Here is a 23,262-nt window from a genome sequence, read left to right on the forward strand (position 1 = left end):
GGCAACCAGGTGAGGAGTACAAAGACAAGTGTGTCTTGCTTATAGTCAAGCATAGTGGTGGGAGTGTCATGGTCTGAGGCTGCATGAGTTCTGCCGGCACTGGGGAGCTACAGTTCATTGAGAGAACCATGAATGCCAACATGTACTGTGTTATACTGAAGCAAAGCATGATCCCCTCCCTTCGAAGACTGAGCTGCAGGGCAGTATTCCAACATAACAACCCCAAACACATCTCCAAGATGACCACTGCCTTTCTAAAGAAGCTAAGAGTAAAGGTGATGGACTGGCCAAGCATGTCTCCAGATCTAAACCCTATTGAGCATCTGTGGGGCATCCTTAAAGCGGGAGTTCACCCATTTAAAAAAAAAAAAAAAATCTCCCCTTAGCTTCCTGCTCGTTCGGTCTAGGGGAATCGGCTATTTATATTAAAATATGTGCAGTACTTACCCGTTTTCGAGCTGCATCTTCTTCCGTCGCTTCCGGGTATGGGTCTTCGGGAGCGGGCGTTCCTTCTTGATTGACATTCTTCCGAGAGGCTTCCGACGGTCGCATCCATCGCGCCACTCGTAGCCGAAAGAAGCCGAACGTCGGTGCGGCTCTATACTGCGCCTGCGCACCGACGTTCGGCTTCTTTCGGAAAATCGTGACGCGATGGATGCGACCGTCGGAAGCCTCTCGGAAACCTGTCAATCAAGAAGGAACGCCCATTCCCGAAGCCCATACCCGGAAGCGACGGAGAGGATGCGTCTCGTAAACGGGTAAGTACTGCACATATTTTTAAATAAATAGCCGATTCCCCTAGTAATAACGAGCAGGAATCTAAGGGGGAAAAGTGCCCTCTAAGGGTGAACCCCCGCTTTAAATGGTAGGTGGAGGAGCGCAAGGTCACCAACATTCACCAGCACCCTGTTGTCATCATAGAGGAGTCTAAGAGGACTCCAGTGGCAACCTCTGAAGCTCTGGTGAACTCCATGCCCAAGAGGGTTATGGAAGTGCTAAAAAATAATGGTGGCCAAACAAAATATTGACACTTTGGACATTTTCACTTAGGGGTGTACTCACTTTTGTTGCCAGCGGTTTAGACATTAATGGCTGTGTGTTGAGTTATTTTGAGGGGACAGCAAATGTACACTGTTATACAAGCTATACACTCAATACTTTATATTGTAGCAAAGTGTCATTTTTTCTGTGTTGTCACATGAAAAGTTATAATAAAATATTTACAAAAATTAGAGGGGTGTACTCACTTTTGTGAGATACTGTATATATAAGTCCAATCTTGCCGATGGAAATCAACAACAAAAAAACAATGTAGTTAAAGGATAAATTTAAATGCACAGTCCCATGATAGGATCAGCAATATAAACGTATTGGTGAAAACACAATAGGTCAGTGTAAAGATGTGCACAAAAATTGGGTAGTGACTTGAAAAGTGAAGAGGTGATCCAGTACAGTGCTCCAGAATCACCCACCGCACCCCTGTGAAATGGACACTCACTGGAAAAGCTGGCTGCCATTACAGCAGAAAACACAGACTCAGTGTAGATTCACCATCTGTTGTGGGGAAGGCTGTTCAGTAACTCGCACCATCCAGATGTAGCTGTAGTAAATAAATCTCACCGGGAGCCAGATGAAGTCTCTATTGTGTAGTATTTATTGAAGTTGTATGTTAAAAGCCCAAAAAAAATGAATCATAAAAACATATGACAATGGGTGCCACTGCTGACCCAGTATCGGACATCCTATTGGACGAAAAGCTTCGGGGAGCAAACACTAGTGCTGACGCCAGGCCACTGTATGATACCAGGTTGGCAGTGGCACCCATTGTCATATGTTTTTATGATTAATTTTATTTCGCCTTTTAACATACACTTTCAATAAATACTACACTATGAAGAATTCATCTGGCTCCCGGTGAGCTTTATTTACTACAGCTACATCTGGATGGTGCTAGTTGCTGAACAGCCTTTCCCACAAAAGATGGTGGCTCTACACTGAGTGTGTGTTTGCTGCTGTAATAGCAGCCAGCTTTTCCGATGAGTGCCCATTTCACAGGGGTGCGTGGGTGATTTTGGAGCACTGTACTGGATCACCTCTTCACTTTTCAAGTCACCACCAAATTTTTGTTCACATCTTTACACTGAACTATTGTGTTTTCACCAATACGTTTATATTGCTGATCCTATCATGGGACTATGCATTTAAATCTGTATTTTTTACTACATTGTTTTTTTATTATTAATTTCCATCCACAGGATTGGACTTATATATATTTTCTTTCACTTTAACACTTTTTTGGACTTTATTTCAATGTGCTGTCCATTTATAACACAGTATCCTCATCCCATCGTTGTTCATTTACTTTTGGTGCTACACACTTTTTTTAAAGATTATTTATAAGTTTGGTATATTACCTATCTGTGTTAACTGTCACCCCACCACAGCGCAGAGATAAAAAAAAATATTTTTGTATAATAGTTGGGTTTTTATATATTATTTTATATAAATGTTATATATATGATTTGATTGTGTGAGTCCCTTGGGATGTCTCACCTTTTAGTATGTGTAATTTGTTTTTATGCTGATTGTCTGTCTGACGCTTGCCGTGCCGACAGTATTGCTGATTTTAATCATTTTCCGGGGCAGTGGTATTTGGCGCTCGCTTCCAGTATCGAGGGTTGCCATGACAATGGGCTCTGCTTAAGAGAGGATGGGTGACACTGTAGCCCCATCCCACTGACGAAGTTCTAGTAAACATAATGCATACGGGGGAGGAGCTATAGCTGACGTCACCTGCTGTCACCCTGGATGAACATGTAATTTACTGTTCGGTCTATGTGCTTTACTTGATTGGCTCTATTTGAGTAGTTTTATTTAAATAAAGCCTTGAATAACTTTTAAGACAGAGAGCACTTAGATTTCCTTCATTCATTTGTTCTTGGGTGGATTCCAGTCCCTGATGTATATTACCCGTTTATGACCACCTGTTAGGTCAGGGGTGCATTTTATGAGGTGAGCGAAACGAGTGTCTTGGAGGTGGAGGGATTGTCACTTAATGTCTATTGTCTTGGACACTTTTCTTCACGTGGATACTCTTTGCTGATGCTATCTGGGCCTTGTAGTTCACCTTACTGAATAATGGACTTTGCTACATGTTGATTGGACCTTAAAAAAATATGCGCTGAACTTTTTTTGTATTATTTTAGCGATTGTGTGAAAGATCTTTTAAGTGTTTAGCTGCAAACTATTTTAGGATTTATATATTTGAGCTGATTGCATTTTTATATTCAGTTTCATTGTACTTTGTTTTTGGTTATAAATAACATTTTTGAAGCAAAAAAACAAATACAAAAAAAGGAAGTGGTGCCTTTGTCGGGACCTGTACCACCCTCTGGTGGCATAATAGTTCCCAGAGCTGAATGTTGTAGTTCTAGGGTCCACCAGCGGGTGTCTCTGAGCAGCCAGCTGATCCCAGTAATCAGTTTTTACCTGATGCTGGCTGCTTGGAGGGTGTTTAGTCCCTCCTATACTAGTCCCTTTTGCTTTAGTGTTTGCCTAATAGCCAAATTCATGCCCTGCTTCTGGTACCCTCTGCCCTGCTGTCTCATATTCACTCCCCTTTTTCTTGATCCCACTCCTGGTTCCCCCTTCCTGACTGTTCCTTGCAACTCCAGTTTACCCTGTTGATCCTTGCTTTACTTTTGTCTGTTTATATTGTGCTATAGTTTGTTTTTTTAGTATTTTTGTCACTTTGTTTATAGTTCACTTATATCCATATGTTTGCTGTGTAATCTGTTTTCTGGTGCTTGGATGTATTTTGTTTAACTGTAAATACATTTTAATTAAATCATACACAGTCAGGATTCAGTTTCCTGAGTGTGGCTACACAGACCTGGTCATCTTTGCTCCTGGATGCCTGCAGTCGTTATACCTGACAGCCTTGCTTTGTAACAATGCCAGGAACTGACCCCATCAACTCCACCCAATAGAGACCAGTCCTCAAAATGGATGGTTTTAGCACGCACCAAGTTTGAACCAGTGCTGAAAAAAGGCAAATAAGCATTCTATGCTCAAAAATAAAACTTGTGTATTTAAATTGATTTGGAGAATATAATCAGCTGAGGGGGGGAGCAGTTGCAATTAAATAAGTTGACCTTGCTATTCAGGTACAAATTCCGCTTTTAATAAATGTGTTTTTTTTTATGATCACAGAGCGTGCCCCAGGGTGTGCCTCAGAGGTGTGGATCTGGGGGGACGTCCATGGACACCCTCCTGGAACAACAGAGACGCACTGTAGCGCAGTAAGGAAGTGGTTAAAAAAAATGTTTGTTTTGGATTGTGTAGTAAGGGTTTTTTTGGACAGTTTTTTCGCTGTCTGTGTCCCTGCTAAGAAGAATCACCCTCTTTTACTGTCCTGCTAATCATTGCCACTGGGACTGAAAGTGATAGAAAATCTAAACTTTTGAGTTGCCATGGGGCAACCTGTTCCAGTGACAACTATCTAAGAGGGCATTGTCCCCACCTTGGAGAGATTTCCTCTCAATTCCTGTTGAGCTTACAGGACAGGAAAGTGAATGGAAATCTACCCAATGGGAAGCAGATAGCACAAAAAACACAAATATGGATAATTCCATTATCTATCCAAAAAAATTAGCTTAGCATATTCTTTAAAGCAGAGGCCAGAATAAAAAAAATGGTCATTATGCTTAACCTCAAGAGACCCTAAGAAATATGGCCAATCATTCATTTAATTTGAACAGCACACAAATGGTAGGAGCCAAAAAAATATACTTACTGGCATCTGATAAATCTGAGGTCGTACAAAGCAATAAACTATTTAGACTTGCTTCTTTGTTGGACATATTCAAAGGGTCTTTACTGTTGAAGCCAATAAAAGCATATTTTTGGATATCTGATGTAGATCCATGCAAACAAACACCTGCAAGTACCATAGTGTAAACACAGATCACTTCCCAATGCCATCCATGACTTGAGGACTATTGAGACAAAATATTACAAAACAGCATAAATAATAAGAATCATTAGTCTCAAAGCTAAATTTACTTACAATAGCACATGCAAATGATAATGAGCTAAATTTGATGAATTTTGTATATGTAATCACACACAACAACCAGATAGTAATTTAAATTCCTCCATTAAGCTCAGCAAGAGTTAACCAACACATATATGCAATTCAGATTTTGCTAAAATGTTACCATTTATGACTAGTTTCAAATAGCCTCTCAGAGTCATTTTTAAAAAAGAACTGTGGCCAGGTTATAGACAATCAACTATCTACATATTTGGACAATGTCATTAACCAAATATGACCATATGGGCCATATTAGGTCAATTATGTTACCAGTATCCACACCGCTTTATTGTGTACAGCTGAAGAGAGAGAATAACACGGCTGGTGGCCTGCTATCATTTAACAGTTTCCCACTGGTTCAGGCAAAACTGAATTTAGCCCGAACTTTAGCTCATCCTTACTGTCAAGTAGAGCTGCATGATTAATTGTTAAAGAAGCGAGATTGTGATTCTACCCCCCTCCCGATCTTAAAAAATAATTTCCTTGATTCAGTGTAGAGTTCTCTGCTCAAGCCGACAGCTTTTAAAAAACAAATAAAAAACAAAACAAAACAAGCAGTCTGCCAAGTTTCTCACAACATTGCTATATTGTAACATATAGTTCTTTTAGATCAAATGGATGAACTTCTGTCTGTAAATTAGGGCAGTTTGCCACTTAAAGACTAAACTTTTTTCTGACACTTGTTGCTGACAAGTTAAAATCATTATTTTTTGCTAGAAAATTACTTAGAACCCCCAAACATTATATACATATTATTTTTAGCAGAGACCCTAGAGCAGGGGTGCCCAACATTGAAGGCCGAGGGCCACTTAAAGCGACTATGGGCCAGATTCACAGTCTAAATACGCTGGCGTATCTACTGATACTCCGGCGTATTTTCTAATTTTTCGCGTCGTATCTTTAGTTTGAATCCTCAAACCAAGATACAACGGCTTTAGGCTTCGATCCGACAGGCGTACGGCTTTGTACGCCTTCGGATCGTAGCCGTAGGGTGGAGTTTGCATCGTTTTCCGCGTCGGGTATGCTAATTAGCTGTTTACGGTGATCCACGAAGGTACGCGCATTCGTCGCATTCTCTTACGTCGTCGCTAGTCGGCTTTTCCCGGCGTATACTTACGGCTGCTATTTCATGGCTTATATTTAGACTGCCCATGTTAAAGTATGGCCGTAGTTCCCGCGTCGAATTTTAATTTTAATTTTTTTTGCGTAAGTCGTCCGTGAATAGGAAAGGATGTAACGCACGTCGCCGTTCAAAAGATTACGTCGGTGCAACGTCATTTCGCGCAAAGCACGGCGGGAAATTACAAAACGGAGCATGCGCAGTACGTTCGGAGCGGGAACGCGCCTAATTTAAATGATACACGCCCCATTTGAATTAGGCGGGCTTGCGCCGGATGCATTTACGCTACGCCGCCGCAAGTTTGCAGGCAAGTGCTTTGTGAATCAAGCACTTGCGCTGAAAACTTGCGGCGGTGTAATGTAAATGGGATACGTTAGACCGCCGCAAATGTACCTGAATTTGGCCCTAAGTAACCAGTTTCGGGCTACAATGAGTGGAGTGGGCAGATGACAGGTCTGTATCCAGTTTGCATATTCTAAGCAGAGAGACAGCCCAATCTACTCTATGGGCCCTCTGATCCAATCAGATGGAAGGGGACAGATCCACTTCTGTTTTTTTTAGCAGATCGGATTGGAGGTAGGCAGGTGCAAACGAACAAAAGTCTGTTTACTTCTGCCGATCCATAGAGGTGAATGGAGGGTCCAATTGGGTCAGACCAATTGCTTGAAAGGGGCCTAATGCTGCTTTTAAACTGATGGTCTGTGGTCTATTGCAGTATAGTGTACATGTGGTTTTCCCTCCGGTTAGCTGCACTTTGCCATCGACGTATATATTGCAGGTTTGGTGCACTTTCTGAAAAGCTGCTTGCTTCCTCTACCGCTTTATTTACAACACTGAGCAGGAGGTCGCGGGCCACACCAGAGTACTCCACGGGCCACATGTGGCCCCCGGGCCACTGGTTGGGTACCCCTGCCCTAGAGAATAAAATGGTGATTGTTGCAATATTTTATGTCACACTGAATTTGCACAAATTTTTTTCAAACGCAATTTATTGGGGGAAAAAATACACTTTAATGAATTAAGAAAAAACTAAACAGTAAAGTTAGCCCAATTTGTATGTATAAGGTGAAAGATGATGTTACGCAAAAATCTGGATCTTTATTCTAAGCAAAAAAATTGTGATTCTCATTTTAGCCAGAATCTTGCAGCTCTACTGTCTAGTAATTCATTCTCAAAGTTCAGGGAAATACAATTTCAATTTTGTTTTCTCTCAGTGAATCATTTTGCTTCCCCCTGCCAGCAGTTAGATGGTAGCTTGCCAGCCTTCTAATCTGTAAAATAAAACAGAGTAGGTGCACTGGAAGAGGGAAGAGAGTAGATCGCTGAGAGCTGACTTGGACAATTCCACTGTATCTTTTGCAAGGTTTGAGGATGAACTTCTCCATGGTCCCTGCAGCTACAGAGGTCAGTGAGGGCTTGTTTTAAGACTCATTTACTGCTATTAAGAATATGCAAATATTGTAACTTTCATAGCTGGACCACAGTTCTACTTAGTGTTTACATAAAAACACTTGTATTTCACAGCTGAAATATTGTCAGACCAGCTGTTATTGTCAGGGTTGCTTTAATATAGTTTTGTTGCTAATATGACTACCTGTACTTCAGTTTGTGGCACATGAGAAAGAACGTCACCCCCAAGTTCCAGTAATGCTTGTAAACAGAATATTTCTTTTTTTGCAGCTTCACCCAAGATAAGCAAAGCAAGGAGAGAATCTAGCCTGAAAAAAAAAACAAGAAAAAACAGAAAAATCAAAACCTTTAAAACATAGAATTGTGATGGCAGAAAAAGACCAAGTGTTTTATGAAGTCCGCCCTTTCTTGATATTTTTTTTCTTTCACTTTAACCTTTTTATCTCAGTATGCAGTCTGCCTAAAAAAAGAAGCAGTAGAAGAAAGGTAAACTCTGATGGTGCTTACCCCATCCAGACAATGGAAAGAAATCTCCTTGGGGTGAACAGATCCCAGACAAAGGGAACCCCTGGGTCAACTATTGCTGAATGGCTGATGGACACTACCTCCAGCAGCCATGCATCAGCTAGGCAAGCTTCCCATAACTCTGGGAATGCCATGAGGCATCCTACAACCTCTGGTAGGGGGAACCTTCATGCAGCAAAGGATATATGCACAGGCTTAGATCTTGTGAGTTGTCACAAACACTTAGAACCGCTTAGTTCAAAGAAGTTAAAGAAGACTTGTGGGTCCAGGAACTGGAATCTGTCTTGTAGGATCAAAATGTATGTTTAATGCAGAATAGGAAGGTGTCAACCTGCATCACTGTTCCTTAACTTGTCTAACTGGTGTAAGGGAGTGCTATCATTCTACTGGTGATTATAATTGCAAACAGGGCCTGCCAGCTTTCTCTGTGTCCCCAGCTATGCCACCAGTGCCCCCATACTCTTCACTAATTCACCCTAAGCCATCCACCAGGTTGGGGCTGCTGCTCTCTGTGTCCCTAAGTTGGAACATGCATGCACTAACTCTTTCCTTTTTGATCCATTAGGCCCCAGCCTGAATGCCTATTTGTGACAGGCAAGTTAAATGGTAACTCATCAAAACAGAGCCCAGCCGCCAGAGCACAACAAAATAAAACAGTGTTAAAAGAAAAATGCTGGTTTGGGCACAATCACTGCCTAGCTGTCAAAAAGACTCAAACATAGTCTGAGATAGAAAGAAGAGGTGGGTTAACAAAAGCGTCTAAAGCTTTTACAAGCTTTTAGGAGATTTTACAGGCATTGATCTCTTGGGTATTATTTTAATTGGCCATAATAAAAAAAAAAAAATCTGGCCATTGAAATAAATTAATGCTAACACTTAGGCACGTTTAACAGCTTTTAGTAACATCAAGCATTTTTTTCTGTCCAAATTCCCCTACTCCTGGATGCACTGGCAGTGTTTTTTTTTCCTGCCTCTGAAAGCCCCTGCCACTAAACGCTGCTAAAGGCCTATGTGTACATGGATACATAAGCTCACATGGAGGGGCATTTAGAGGAAAATAACAAAATGCCAGATGCCCCTAGAAGCAGCTGTAAAAATGCCCAGCATGCATGAGGCCTCACTTTACATTACTTATTATCAAAGCTGTGTTCCTTAATGGACAATAGAAAAATTATACTTTCTAGCATTTGGTTTTGTATTTTTCTCCTGCTAGTTTGAGTTTATGTCCCCCCCCCCCCACCCCCCATGTTCTTGGTCTAGGCTTTATCTTGAAAATGCTCTTCTGCACCTTATTTACACCCTTTATACAAGAAAAGAAGTTTGGGACTTTGAATGAGATGCGATTTGATGCAAACAGTAGTAAAGTAATAAATGCATAATAACCAAGCTCAAACTTACCACCCAAACAGCAAGCCACCTTCAACTGTCTAACTGTATGTTAAAAACAGAGGATTGGTTGCACACATTTGCAAATGCATGGATAAGCTACAGGCCACTCCACGGCTCTCTGCGTTTCTGTAGTCCTAACTAAACTGATATAGTTTCCTCAATAGGAGGCATACAAATACTAATGAGTAGATGGAGGACAGGTGACTGGGAGTATGTGTCCCCGCCTCCACCTAAGAATGGTATGGTAGTGAGAAGCATTGGAAAAGACGCATTAGGGTAAATATATAAAAAAATATCAAAATCGCATCTCCATCTACACGCGTCTACACTAGACCAGTGGAAATCTGTGCTTTGGTCTGATGAGTCCAAACTTGAGATCTTTGGTTCCAACCCCTGTGTCTTTGTGCGACGCAGAAAAGGTGAACGGATGGACTCTACATGCCTGGTTCCCACCGTGAAGCATGGAGGAGGAGGTGTGATGGTGTGGAGGTGCTTTGCTGGTGACACTGTTGGGGATTTATTCAAAATTGAAGGCATACTGAACCAGCATGGCTACCACAGCATCTTGCAGCGGCAAGCTATTCCATCCGGTTTGCGTTTAGTTGGACCATCATTTATTTTTCAACAGGACAATGACCCCAAACACCCCTCCAGGCTGTGTAAGGGCTATTTGACCAAGAAGGAGAGTGATGGGGTGCTGCGCCAGGTGACTACCTCTTGAAGCTCATCAAGAGAATGCCAAGAGTGTGCAAAGCAGTAATCAAAGCAAAAGGTGGCTACTTTGAAGAGCCTAGAATATGAAATATATTTTCAGTTGTTTCACACTTTTTTGTTATGTATAATTCCACATGTGTTAATTCATAGTTTTGAAGCCTTCAGTGTGAATCTACAATTTTCATAGTCATGAAAACAAAGAAAACTCTTTGAATGAGAAGGTGTGTCCAAACTTTTGGTCTGTACTGTATGTTTTCAGGAAAATGTATCACCCATATAAACTAACCATTCCTTACAGGTAGGTAAGTTATTTGATTTTCAGTGGGCAAAAATAAATCTACGTGCCTGAAACAATGCCCTCGCTATAGCTTACTTGGAAACCTTCTCCAATTAGGGACTGTCCAGGATGCCCAGGATGCATTGTTTAGGGTCAGGCTAAATAGATACCTGAATAACAGTATTAAGCAGGTGAATAACCCCTGACCAATACAGGTGAAGTTTCGGGGACATGTATACTATAGACACCCCCCCCCCCCTGTACCGAAATTTTAAAGCAATATTTCCATTTTTAACTTCTCCCATAGTCTTTTAAAGGGTGTTCCACGGCTTTTCGAATTTGCCACGAACACCCCAAATTCTTCGTTGTTCGGCAATTGGGCAAACAGCCAGTGTTCGAGTTAAACTCATGTTCGACCCAAACATAAAGCTCATCCCTACTGGTAATAATAGAAGAGCATGGATTGAGGTATGACAAATTGAGACTGCAGGGCAGCAAAGGACATTAATGGAATTCTTATTTAAGTACCTGCTGTCTCTCCTGATATGATTTATTTCTCAGACCTTTCACTGTTTTTTGCTGTCTGTCTCTGGAATTGTTATCAGTACTTTTGTGTATATGAGGCCTCCAGAACTGGACACAGTAATAATTGGATCTAACTAAAGATCTGTATAAGGGAATCATGACCTTTCTTACTGCTACGAAACTCCTCTATTTATACACCCCAGTATTCTATTTTCTTTTCCATCCGCGGAACCACATTTCTCATTTTCCATTGCTCATTTGCATTTATCTGAAATAAGCAACCCCAAATCTTTTTGATCCAAAATTCTGGCCGACTGCCTATACGCCCTGGTTCACACTGGGTACGATTTTGAACGATTTGAGATGCGATTTGACATGTCAAATCGCATCTCAAATCGGCGGCAATTGTCGGCAATGGCACTGTCCTAATCAGTGCGACGCCGCATCTGCGATTTCAAAAAGTAGTTCCTGTACTACTTTTTGCGATTTCGGGCCGCGATTTACATTAAATTGCGGCCGAAATCGCGGCAAATCGCGGCAAAATCGCGGTAAAATCGCGCATTTTACTGCGATTTTGAATTCGCAGCAGTGTGAACCTAGGCTTAAGTGCCATAGCAAAGGATTCTTTTATTTCTCCAAAGAATTATTTCACATTTAGAAATGTTAAGAAATGTTGACTAGATAAAAAAAGAGGGGGAAATTACATATATATATATATATATATATATATATATATATATATATATATATATATATATATATATATATATATATATATATATATATATATATATATATAATTTTTTTTTTTTTTACAATTTACCCTCATTCAATCAGAAAACACATGTGTCCACTGATGTTTCTGAATAAAGGAGGTGCCAAATGAGTGGCTCTCTATCCTTACTGTTAGGCCGCGTACACACGATCAGTCCATCCGATGAGAACGGTCCTAAGGACTGTTCTCAACGGTTAACCGATGAAGCTGACTGATGGTCTGATGTGCCTACACACCATAGGTTAAATAACTGATCGTGTCAGAACGCGGTGATGTAAAACACAACGACGTGCGGAAAAAAATGAAGTTCAATGCTTCCAAGCATGCGTCGACTTGATTCTGAGCATGCGCTGGTTTTTAACCGATGCTTTTGCATACTAACGATTGGTTTTGACCTATCAGTTAGGCGTCCATCGGTTACATTTTGAAGCAAGTTCTCATTTTTTTGACCGAAGGATAACTGACCGATGGGGCCCACACACGATCGGTTTGGACCGATAAAAATGGACCTTCAGTCCGTTTTCATCGGTTTTGACGGATCGTGTGTACGCGTCCTAAGAGGGGAACCACTGGAAGATCAAGGCTTTAAAGTAGATGTAAACCCAAAAATGTTTTTTTTTTTTATGTCACAATGTAGAGAATAAGATTTCCTATCATCTGTGCCCAGTCTTGCCACACAGAGGTAATCCAGCTCTGAGCAATCCTCTTTTATTGTTCAGTGAAAATTAACAGACTTCCAAATAAAAACCTGTCTAAATAAAAAGTCCTTTCCGACCCCTTGCTTCGAGTGACAGGGTTTTTACATATCTCGTGCAGTAGCTTGGACACATGCACATTCCTGGATGTTTATCATAATATGGGGGTTGATCCACAGTTCATTGTGAGAGGTAATGTATGTCACTCGAAGCAAGGGGACGGAAGAGACTTTTTATTTAGACAGGTTTTTATCTGGAAGTCTGGCAAGACTGGGCACAGATGATAGGAAATCTTATTCTCTACATTGTGACATCAAAAAAAAATGTTGGGGGTTTAGATCCACTTCAACTGTATGTGGCATGGTTTACAACTAAACATTTCCTCATCCCCAGTAGCCTCTTTTCCAATGGGACACATATAGCAAAGAACAAACTGACAAGACTTTTATCCTACACTATCCAAAACAAAAAAAAAAATGGTGATACATAAATACTTTAAAGAACCCAATTATAATTAATACCTCATCACCCACCACCGTATGAAAATGTTTCCGATTGCAATGCCTCATACATTTTGAAAAAAATATTTTCCCCCCTTGAGAGTCAGCATCTGAAATCTGTGAATTGCATCTGGTAGCTCTCATTCTTGACTGTCACTGACAACTCCAGCATACAACAGACAATCAGGTATCAATTAGCATGGCACCTGATTATGTGTCCACTGTTTCAGGAAGTAATTACATACACGCTAGAGGCCACATGAAAGCCTTCAGGCTCCAGTTGTCATCTACAGTGCTGTAATGATCAGATTCCACCACTGTAACACAATATATATATATTTTTCTACATATTTATGCATATCTAAGTCCAGAAAGAGTGTAACACCGCTCAGACTGTGGATAAAGATTTCCTCGTGGGTGCTGGCCCCGGCTCACCACCGTCAATATTATTGAAGAAAAAGAGAATTGGCCGCACAAAATGGAAGGAAGAACTTCTGTAGAATAGTTCGATTTTTACAAGCTTCTCTCTCACTTCTAGATAGATTATCCTGTACAATGCTCGAGCCAGTTGGTCGACCAGACGCCAAATATTCAAATAAGAATGACCGAAATCTTTGGTTTACAGGCCAGTCAAACAACACAGACATCTGTTTTTTAGATGTCTGTCTGTGTGACCATGATTCTGGTGTGCAGACCTCCCGGTTTAGAAAACCCCTCTCAGGTAATACGCTGCTGATGGCGGGATCAGGACACCCTCGCCATACAATCAAAGGCATTCCAGTAGGTACATTTTTGAGGGTTCACCATATATGTAGTGACCAACAGTTTTTTGAGGAGGAAGCTGAGGCTCTTTCCTTATGTTTTATACAGAGGGTTATCCGAGCTGAATGCTAGATAATGCCCTGTTCATTGCGAGATCCAAACATAGAAACGATTTTCTCAGTGGAAATAAACACAAGGATTCTAGGAGCGACAAGAAGGGATTCAGTAAGAGCGACTCACGCTCAATACACCTTCAGCATGGAGTTTGAGGATATAAGAAGGATTGTATACAGATATCTTCCTATTCTATTATTGGATTCCACAAGGTTGTCATAATATTTTATCAATCATGATACTTGGATGGTTTTAGATTGCCCTCGATGTTTTTAGGATGTCTATTGCTTTAATGTAGCATTTGTGAATATTGGATATCCATTGCTGCATTTTTATTTAGCACACCATTTCTTATATCTCTGCTTCTTGCAATTGTTTTTGTATAGTTGTTTGGTCTCATACTTTCCAAACACTTATGTATTTCTGTATGTACTTTTACATATATTCAGATAAATGTTAATAGGTGTTCAAAAGAGGACCTTTTCTGTTGTTGGATTTGCGATCTGATTGTATACACGTAAATATATATTTATATATGTTTTTTATTTTGTTATGTAATAATTTTTCTACGTGTATATTTTTTGTATATATACAATCAATATATATGTTCTCACTTTTATATTCAGTGGTTTCTTCTTGTGTTCTCTGTTCCGGGTTAACTAACCAATCAATGTATATTGTTTTATATTCATTTTCTTTTGGTTTTATTCCTGATTTTTTTCTAGGTACCTTTTGGGGGTGTATATTATGTATATATATTTATACATATGTTTATGTATATTTCTCCTCATGCTGTCCTCTTCGTTCTATCTTCATCGTGTCAGTTTTTTCGGGTCTAGTTTTTACACTCTTTATGTGATTTAATGATTTTATTTGGTGTGTTTAATTGCTATACATGTTTGTCAGCCAATCAAACCAGGCTTTTTTTGTTGCATCACATTTGGGTGGAGCATTTAAATAGCTCAGATTTGGGGCTACATTTTTGTTTTGAGCAAGCACAAGTTATTCGTGTGAAACCGGTCTACCAATGTTCCTGTAACATCCTGTCCTTTGGCACTTTGACAATAAAGTAACTATTCTAAAGAAGTTCTTTCTTCCATGGTATGCGACCCATTATCTTTTTCTTCATTTATGCATATCTAAGGCTAAAATAAAGGGAATTTTTTTTTTGTGTGCATAATTTAAACAATGTACTAAATAAAGATCCTTATATGTCCTTACAAAATTGTTATGACCAATGGTGGGATTGGAAACTACTAGACAATAGAAGGTTGTAATGCAGAAAATACAATCTTCTGAATTAAAAGTGACTTCTTTTTTAAGGTACCCTGTTACTTTTCCATGGCCCTTAACACATTGGCCTCCTGTAATTCTAGCAGCTCTTGCTGTGAATTGCATATATAGAAATGTCTTACATGCTTCTAGTTGCTTCTTATATCCATTTAATTAACTAGAAGTTCAGTTTATAATACGAAGTTGTTTAAATAATTTAGAATTCATTCCAGCTACATTTCACAGATGGCACATTAAGCAATATAAAAACTTATGTATTTATTTCCCAATTGGCTGTCAAAGTTAATTTTCTTCTACTTACTTGATGAATTATGGAAGCCTGGATAACAAAAATGAGGCGTATGCTGACAGAACGTTTAAGAAACAGGAGTGTTAATAATGATGGACTGCCTTAACTCATATCAAATGCATAAATATTTACAACCAAGTGCATTAATAACAAAAAAACTTTTATGGCATTGTCACAACAATCCATCTGGTGCTGTTTTTCATACTATTCCTTTCATTGTTTTTTTTTTTTTTAAGTCAACATGATTTCAAAATATCAATGAATAAGGCCCTGCTTCGGCATGGCATTATCCACATAGCACCTCTTCCAGCGATCCCAGCCAATTATTCATCTTGGTATCACGGAAGTTAACTGACACTCAGGCCCCATACACACGAGAGGATTTATCCGCAGATACGGTCCAGCGGACCGTATCCGCGGATAAATCCTCTCGAGGATTTCAGAAGATTTCTATGCGATGGCGTGTACACACCATCGCATTGAAATCCGCGCTGAAATCCTCTGCCGATGACGTGTCGCGCCGTCGCCGCTATTATGACGCGGCGACGGGCACGACGCTGTCATATAAGGAATTCCACGCATGCGTCAAATCATTACGACGCGTGCGGGGAATCCCTTTGGACGGATGGATCCGGTAAGTCTGTACAGACGAGCGGATCCATCCGTTGGAATGGATTCCAGCAGATGGATTTGTTGAGCATGTCAGCAAATATCCATCTGCTGGAAATCCATCCCAGGGGAGATTTATCCGCGGAAAAATATCCGACGGAGTGTACACACCATAGAATCTATCCGCAGAAACCCATTTGATGGGATTTATCTGCGGATAGATTCTATGGTGTGTATGGGGCCTCAGGGGTTTATTTACTAAAGCTAGAGATTGCAAAATTAGTCACATTTCTGCATAGAAACCAATCAGCTTCTAACCTCAGCTTGTTTAATAAAACGTTGGCAATAAACCCTGGAAACTGATTGGTTTCTATGCAGAATTGTGACTAATTTTGCAAGCTCTAGCTTTAGTAAATAAACCCCTCAGTTACAAATGTCTATTATTAAGGACCATTTCAGACATGCCCATTCTTGTCAAAAAATACACACAAAAGAAAAAACTAGCAGGTGCGCTTGTCAACCGTTTGTTTTAGCCCTCCAGATCACTATTGGTGATAATTAGACAAGTCAAAGGGTGCTGCTGCTCTCTATGAATCCTCTAGGTGGCAGGAACACATCTAGACAAAACACAAAAAAAGAGAGCGTAAAGCCACCCTACTGTAACACGGCTTTAATATGGTAAAGTTAAAAACACTACCAGGTGGATAGCCTTGGATGTGCTGCCAGGATCCGGGCAGCTAGGTTGAACGTCCACGACTCCCCCTTCCCCTGTCGGGATCTTGAGGTGGTTATAGGAGTGAGGCCACAGTGGAATCCTTATGCTGTATCTATCTTCACACAATGTGAGTTTGACAATTGTAGTGTTTTTAAAGGGGTTGTAAAGGTTTGTTTTTTATTTTCTAAATAGGTTTCTTTTAGGCTAGTGCATTGTTGGTTCACTTACCTTTTCCTTCGATTTCCCCCTCAAAAAAATGTTTTTCTTTGTTTTCTTTGTCTGCATTTCTCACTTCCTGTTCCCGCCATCCTTTTTAAAAAATTATCTAGAAAAGCGCAGTGACGTACAACACGTACGATGGCACTATAAAGGGGAAGTTCCATTCGCCTTTGGGCTGCTTTAGCTGATTCCGTGTTAGTAATAGACGATTCGCGCTTTTCTGTCTGTTACAGCGTGATGAATGTGCTTACTCCATTATGAATGTTAGTTTTACCAAAACAAGCGCTCCCATCTCATAACTTGCTTCTGAGCATGCGCAGGTTTTTAACGTCGTTTTAGCCCACACACGATCATTTTTTACAACCTGAAAACAGCTCAGATGACGGGGGTATACTTACTGAGGAGAAACAGAAAGTGAGAAATTCAGACAAAGAGAAAAAACATTTAGAAGGGAAATCGAAGGAAAAGGTAAGTGAACCAACAATGCAAGGTGCATTACTGTAAAAAGTAAATGAGATAAAAAATAAACTCTGACATTTGCAAGCAGTTCCCAGGATCACTGTGTTTACTGCAGGTCTTGAAAGTAATCTGCAGTAATATTGACCCTCACACAAAATGAATAATTACATATTTGATGGATAGTGATAGGGAAAGATTGTGGGAATACTTACATGTGAGGCCCCATAAAAACTCAGCCTCATGAAAAACATCTAGTCATCCATTCTTACTGCTTTTTACACTGCCCCTGGCTAATTAAATGTCTGCCCCATAAACATTATCTCAGATACACAGCAATGACAGCAATGTTGTGTGCATCAAGAAGGTCACAGAAGTGAGCCCTGGATCTTCACATTTGCTTTGTAAAGGTTAACATAAATATACACATAGACATGACACAAAGATTTGTAAATTATGGCCTTCCTTAATATTGCATTTTAAGAAACTGACCACTCAATAAGCCACTGCCTTTTTAAATATTTTGGTTATTCCAACAGTGAGATCTCCCTACCATAATTTGTGACTCTCTTCCTGTCTATGCATCCCTGTCCATGTTTTAGCACCTACTGTCTCACTCTCCATAATATACAATCTGACAAAGAAAGCAGGGAAATCCCATAGGGGCCACAGCAGGGGTGCAGACCTGGGAATTCAAGCATGGAGAACTTGCCAGTAGAGACCTTTAGTAACATGGAAAACTGCCAGGTGGTATAATGCCCCATCATCTACACCAGCCTTTCTCAATTTTATTTTACACAGAAAACCTTTGAAAAAACTTCCCAGTCTTAGGGAACCCCTGCCAATAATAATTATATCTCATGGTTTATTAGTATGATGGTATCTGGGGAAAATCCCTCTTATATTTGTGATCACTGGGAGGAATCCTCCCTTATAGATAGCTAAAATCATTAAACATCGAGAAGGAAATCACTTAGTTTCAAAGTCTAACATCTGTTAAATATGAGGATCTTTTTAGCATGGATTCAGACCAAGAGAGAACTGTCATCAATATCCATTCATTTATAGATCTCATTCAAACATGTCTTAAAAATCTGTTTGGGTTTGCAGATGTAGATGCACATGAAAAATCGTTATAAAAAGGTCAGGAAAGGTAATATCTGTAAAAAAGCAAACGCATTGCAAGAGTAAATGTCTATGTAAATTTTCCATAATGATATGCTACTGAAGGAATAAAGTTTGCAGCATACAAACCAATTTTCCCGATGAAGGTGTCCCTTTAGGAGAAAGAGATGCTGGATAATATCATGCAAATGTGTGTTATTATTTTCGATGTGCTGCCAAATGAGAAGACAGTGCCAAAGGAATGGGCTTATTTCAGCTTCTCTTGGATGCATACTCGATTGGTCCATAGAGACTGGTTGTTTCTGTAATATATAACAACAAATGTCTAAGTATAATGGTCAAAAAATATTTCTTAGATTCTTGCTGAAATCAGGAACAAATATGTACTCTGGGATATTTGAGCCTATATTTGTATCACCAACGTGCTACTAAACCATATCCGTTTTACACCACACCAATAAAAATAATTGTGGAATAATATCTAAATATATATTTGTTTTCTTTTATTATCCATACATTCATATGGGTGCACGTGCTACTTAAATACACATACAATAATAAAAACTACTACACTGGAGCTTAGGCTAGCCATAAATGAACAGATGTCTGAGAATGGAAGGTGTCTCTAACACAAATCTATAACAAGCTATCCTGTGAACAAGTTGGGAAATCCCCACAGGTAAGCATTTATTTTCTTCTGGACCCGAACTGCAGTGCTTTGGTGAACCAAACACAAAAAGGTGCATAGAGTATGCAAGGCCATGGACAGAAGCTAGGACACTCAGTATCACATCAAATGTATATGTTTAAAGAGCTCAATCCTTAAATGAGTGTGACATAAAGCCAAGAGTAAGTCACTTATAGCCAGACTTAGACTGAGGCCTCGTACACACGACCGAGGAACTCGACGGGCGAAACACATCGTTTTCCTCGTCGAGTTCCTTGTTAGGCTGTTGAGGAACTCGACAAGGCAAGTTTCTCCATTCCCGTCGAGAAAATGGAGAACTTGCTCTCTTTTTGGCTCGTCAAGTTTCTCGGCAGTTTCCTCGACGAAAATGTACACACGACCGGTTTCCTCTGCAAAAAAATATCTCCCAGCAAGTTTCTTGCTGGTTTTTGCCGAGGAAACCGGTCGTGTGTACGAGGCCTGACTATTAGCCTGGTAATTTGTTAGGCTAGCAGAAAGATTCCACCCTGGATTACTGCACTAATCTGGAAGAAATGCACAAAGGACAAGAATCAAGTAAGAATTCACTTGTCTTTTGTTTTTAAACAATATTTGCTTACCCTGGACTTCAACTTTACACTATTTAGTGAATAAGATATTTACCTACAGGCTTGCAATGTAAAAATGGAATCACCTAGAAGTTTTGAGAAACAGGACTTTTGCACTGACCATAAAAAAATGTTTTTCTGTTCCCATTGAGAGACTAATGTCACGTACACACGATTAGAGTTGAGCGAACCCGAACTGTAAAGTTCGGGTTCGGTACGGACTTTGGGGTTTTCCCGAACCCGGACCCGAACCCGAATAATTGGAAAAAGTTTGGGTCCGGGATCGGAGTTCGGGAAAAAAATATGCGCGGAGGTCCCCGCAAATTCAATAACCAGACCCTTTAGGTCTGGTATGGATATTAAGGGGAACCCCGCCGTCAATTTTAAAAAAAAATGACGTGCGGTTCCCCCTAAATATCCATAACCAGACCCTTCAGGTCTGGTATGGATATTAAGGGGAACCCTGCCGTCAATTAAAAAAAAAAATGACGTGCGGTTCCCCCTAAATATCCAGACCCGTTATCCGAGCAGATAACCAGACCGTTATCCGAGCACGTTGACCTTCCCCCTAAATATCCAGACCCGTTATCCGAGCAGATAACCAGACCCGTTATCCGAGCACGTTGACCTGGCCGGCCTCAGAAAAGAGGGGGGGACAGAGTGCGGCCCCTCCCCTCTCCTGAACCGCACCAGGCTACATGCCCTCAACATGGGGAGGATGTCCCCATGTTGATGGGGACAAGGGTCTCATCCCCACAACCCTTGCCCAGTGGCCCAGTGGTTGTGGGGGTATGCGGGCGGGAGGCTTATCAGAATCTGGAAGACCCCTTTAACAAAGGGGACCCCCAGATCCTGACCCCCCCCTGTGTGAAATGGTAATGGGGTACACTGTACCCCTACCATTTCACGAAGGAAGTGTAAATTCTTGTAAAAAAAAACACACACACCGTAGAATAAAGTCCTTTATTAATAAAAAAAAAAAAAAACTCCCTCTGCTACGTCACTGGGGAAGCCCAGGAAGAGGGAAGACTCTGGGCTTCCCCAGTGACGTAGCAGAGGGTACATCAGAGGGTGCGGGGTCACGTGATGGGTGGCCCTGCCTCCCCTATATAAGTAATGCCACAGCTCCAGCGTGTCATTCGCTGGGCTGTGTCCAGCGATAAGAGGAGGTCGGCTATGCTGCGCTCCGGATGGATGGATCTTCTCATCGCTGGAGCGGCGATCACCCGTCGCTGGATCTTCTCATCGCTGGAGATCACCCGCACTCGTCGCTGGATCGGGACAACGTTGGAGCAGGAAGCCGGGAACGAGTGGATTATCACCGCTGGAGTTTTTTTATTTATTAATAAAGGACTTTATTCTACGGTGTGTGTTTTTTTTTTTACAAGAATTTACATTTCCTTCGTGAAATGGTAGGGGTACAGTGTACCCCATTACCATTTCACACAGGGGGGGGTCAGGATCTGGGGGTCCCCTTTGTTAAAGGGGTCTTCCAGATTCTGATAAGACTCCCGCCCGCATACCCCCACAACCATCGGGCAAGGGTTGTGTGGATGACACCCTTGTCCCCATCAACATGGAGACATCCTCCCCATGTTGAGGGCATGTGGCCTGGTGCGGTTCAGGAGAGGGGGGGCGCACTCTGTCCCCCCCTCTTTTCTGCGGCCGGCCAGGTCAACGTGCTCGGATAACGGGTCTGGTTATGGATATTTAGGGGGAACCGCACATCATTTTTTTTTTAATTGACGGCGGGGTTCCCCTTAACCACTTCCCTACCGGCCCATAGTAAAATTACGTCCACAAAGAACCTCTGCCGTTCAGAGTGGACGTCATATGACGTCCTGGGCTTTGTGGGGGGGATATCTGAATGATGCCTGCAGCTAGAGGCATCATTCAGATGTCCTTCTCTTGTGCCGGCGATTCTGCACAACGTAAGAACGATCATAGCGGCGGTTCCGCCGCTAGATCGTTCTTACAGGCGGCGGGATGGGACATCCCCCCCTCCCGCCGCCATCCGGTGCTTCTCCGGGCTCTCCCATGCCATCGGGGGCCCGGAGAACAAATCGTCCGGCGCTCGCAGGAAGCATAGAGATGACTGGTGACCAGATGGTCACCAGTCATCTCCATGACCGTCGGAGGACCCGGGCGCGATGTGATGATGTCACGCCCGGGTCCCCGTAAGTAAACAAAGCCGCGATTGCGGCTGCTAAGCAACGGTAAGCATGAGATCTGTGAATTTTTTTCACCGATTTCATGCTTTCAGGCCTGGAGGAGAGATGTGGGGTCTTATTGACCCCGCATCTCTCCATAAAGAGTACCTGTCACACACATTCCTATTACAAGGGATGTTTACATTCCTTGTAATAGGAATAAAAGTGATAATAAAAAAAATAAAATAAAATAAAAAAGTGTAAAAAAAGAAATAAATATGTAAAAAAAAAAAAAAGAAATAAAAAAAATTTTTTAACGCCCCTGTCCCCAGTAGCTTGCGCGCAGAAGCGAACGCTCACGCAAGTCCCGCCGACATATGTAAACGCTGTTTAAACCACATATGTGAGGTATCGCCGCGTGCGCTAGAGTGCCAGCAACAATTCTAGCACTAGATCTCCTCTGTAAATCTAAACTGGTAACCTGTAAAAAAATTCAAAGCGTTGCCTATGGAGATTTTTAAGTACCGAAGTTTGGCGCCATTCCATGAGTGTGCGCAATTTTAAAGCGTGACATGTTAGGTATCTATTTACTCGGTGGAACATAATCTTTCATATTTTACAAAAAAATTGGGCTAACTTTACTGTTTTGTTATTTTTTCAATTCATGAAACAATTTTTTTCCAAAAAAAAGGCGTTTGAAAAATTATTGCGCAAATACCGTGCAGAATAAAAGGTTTCAATGACCGTCGTTTTATTACCTAGGGTGTCTGCTAAAAAAACATATATAATGTTTGGGGGTTCTGCGTAATTTTCTAGCAAAAAAATGATGATTTGTACATGTAGGAGAGAAGTGCCAGAATAGGCCCGGTATGGAGGTGTGTATAAAAGCCCGGTATGGAAGAGGTTAATATCCATACCAGACCTGAAGGGTCTGGTTATGGATATTTAGGGGGAACTGCACGTAATTTTTTTTTTTAATTGACGGCGGGGTTCCCCTTAATATCCATACCAGACCTAAAGGGTCTGGTTATTGAATTTGCGGGGACCTCCGCGCATTTTTTTTTCTAAAAGTCTGTGTCCCATTGACTACAATGGTGTTCGGAGTTCGGGTTCGGGTTCCCGAACCCGAATTTTTTTTTTAAAGTTCGGGTTCGGACCCGAACCCGAACATCCAGGTGTCCGCTCAACTCTACACACGATCATTTTTCGGCATGAAAAAAAAACAAAGTT

At 41.1% G+C, this 23,262-nt stretch overlaps 1 protein-coding gene across 2 annotated transcripts in view; it reads right to left on the reverse strand.

The window, feature by feature from the left end:
- The window catches only part of TMEM232 (transmembrane protein 232), a 298,409-nt gene that overhangs the window by 191,356 nt on the left and 83,791 nt on the right, over positions 1–23,262 (reverse strand). For both annotated transcript variants that reach the window (XM_040343279.1, XM_040343271.1), the window contains exons 8-10: positions 18,737–18,909; positions 7,810–7,933; positions 4,796–4,997 (exon numbers count right to left, since the gene is read on the reverse strand). In XM_040343279.1, the coding sequence (XP_040199213.1) occupies positions 4,796–4,997; positions 7,810–7,933; positions 18,737–18,909 (499 nt within the window). The remainder of the gene's footprint in view (positions 1–4,795; positions 4,998–7,809; positions 7,934–18,736; positions 18,910–23,262) is intronic.

The sequence above is a fragment of the Rana temporaria genome, chromosome 1 (genome assembly GCF_905171775.1).
Source record: "Rana temporaria chromosome 1, aRanTem1.1, whole genome shotgun sequence".
Classification (NCBI taxonomy): Eukaryota; Metazoa; Chordata; class Amphibia; order Anura; family Ranidae; genus Rana; species Rana temporaria.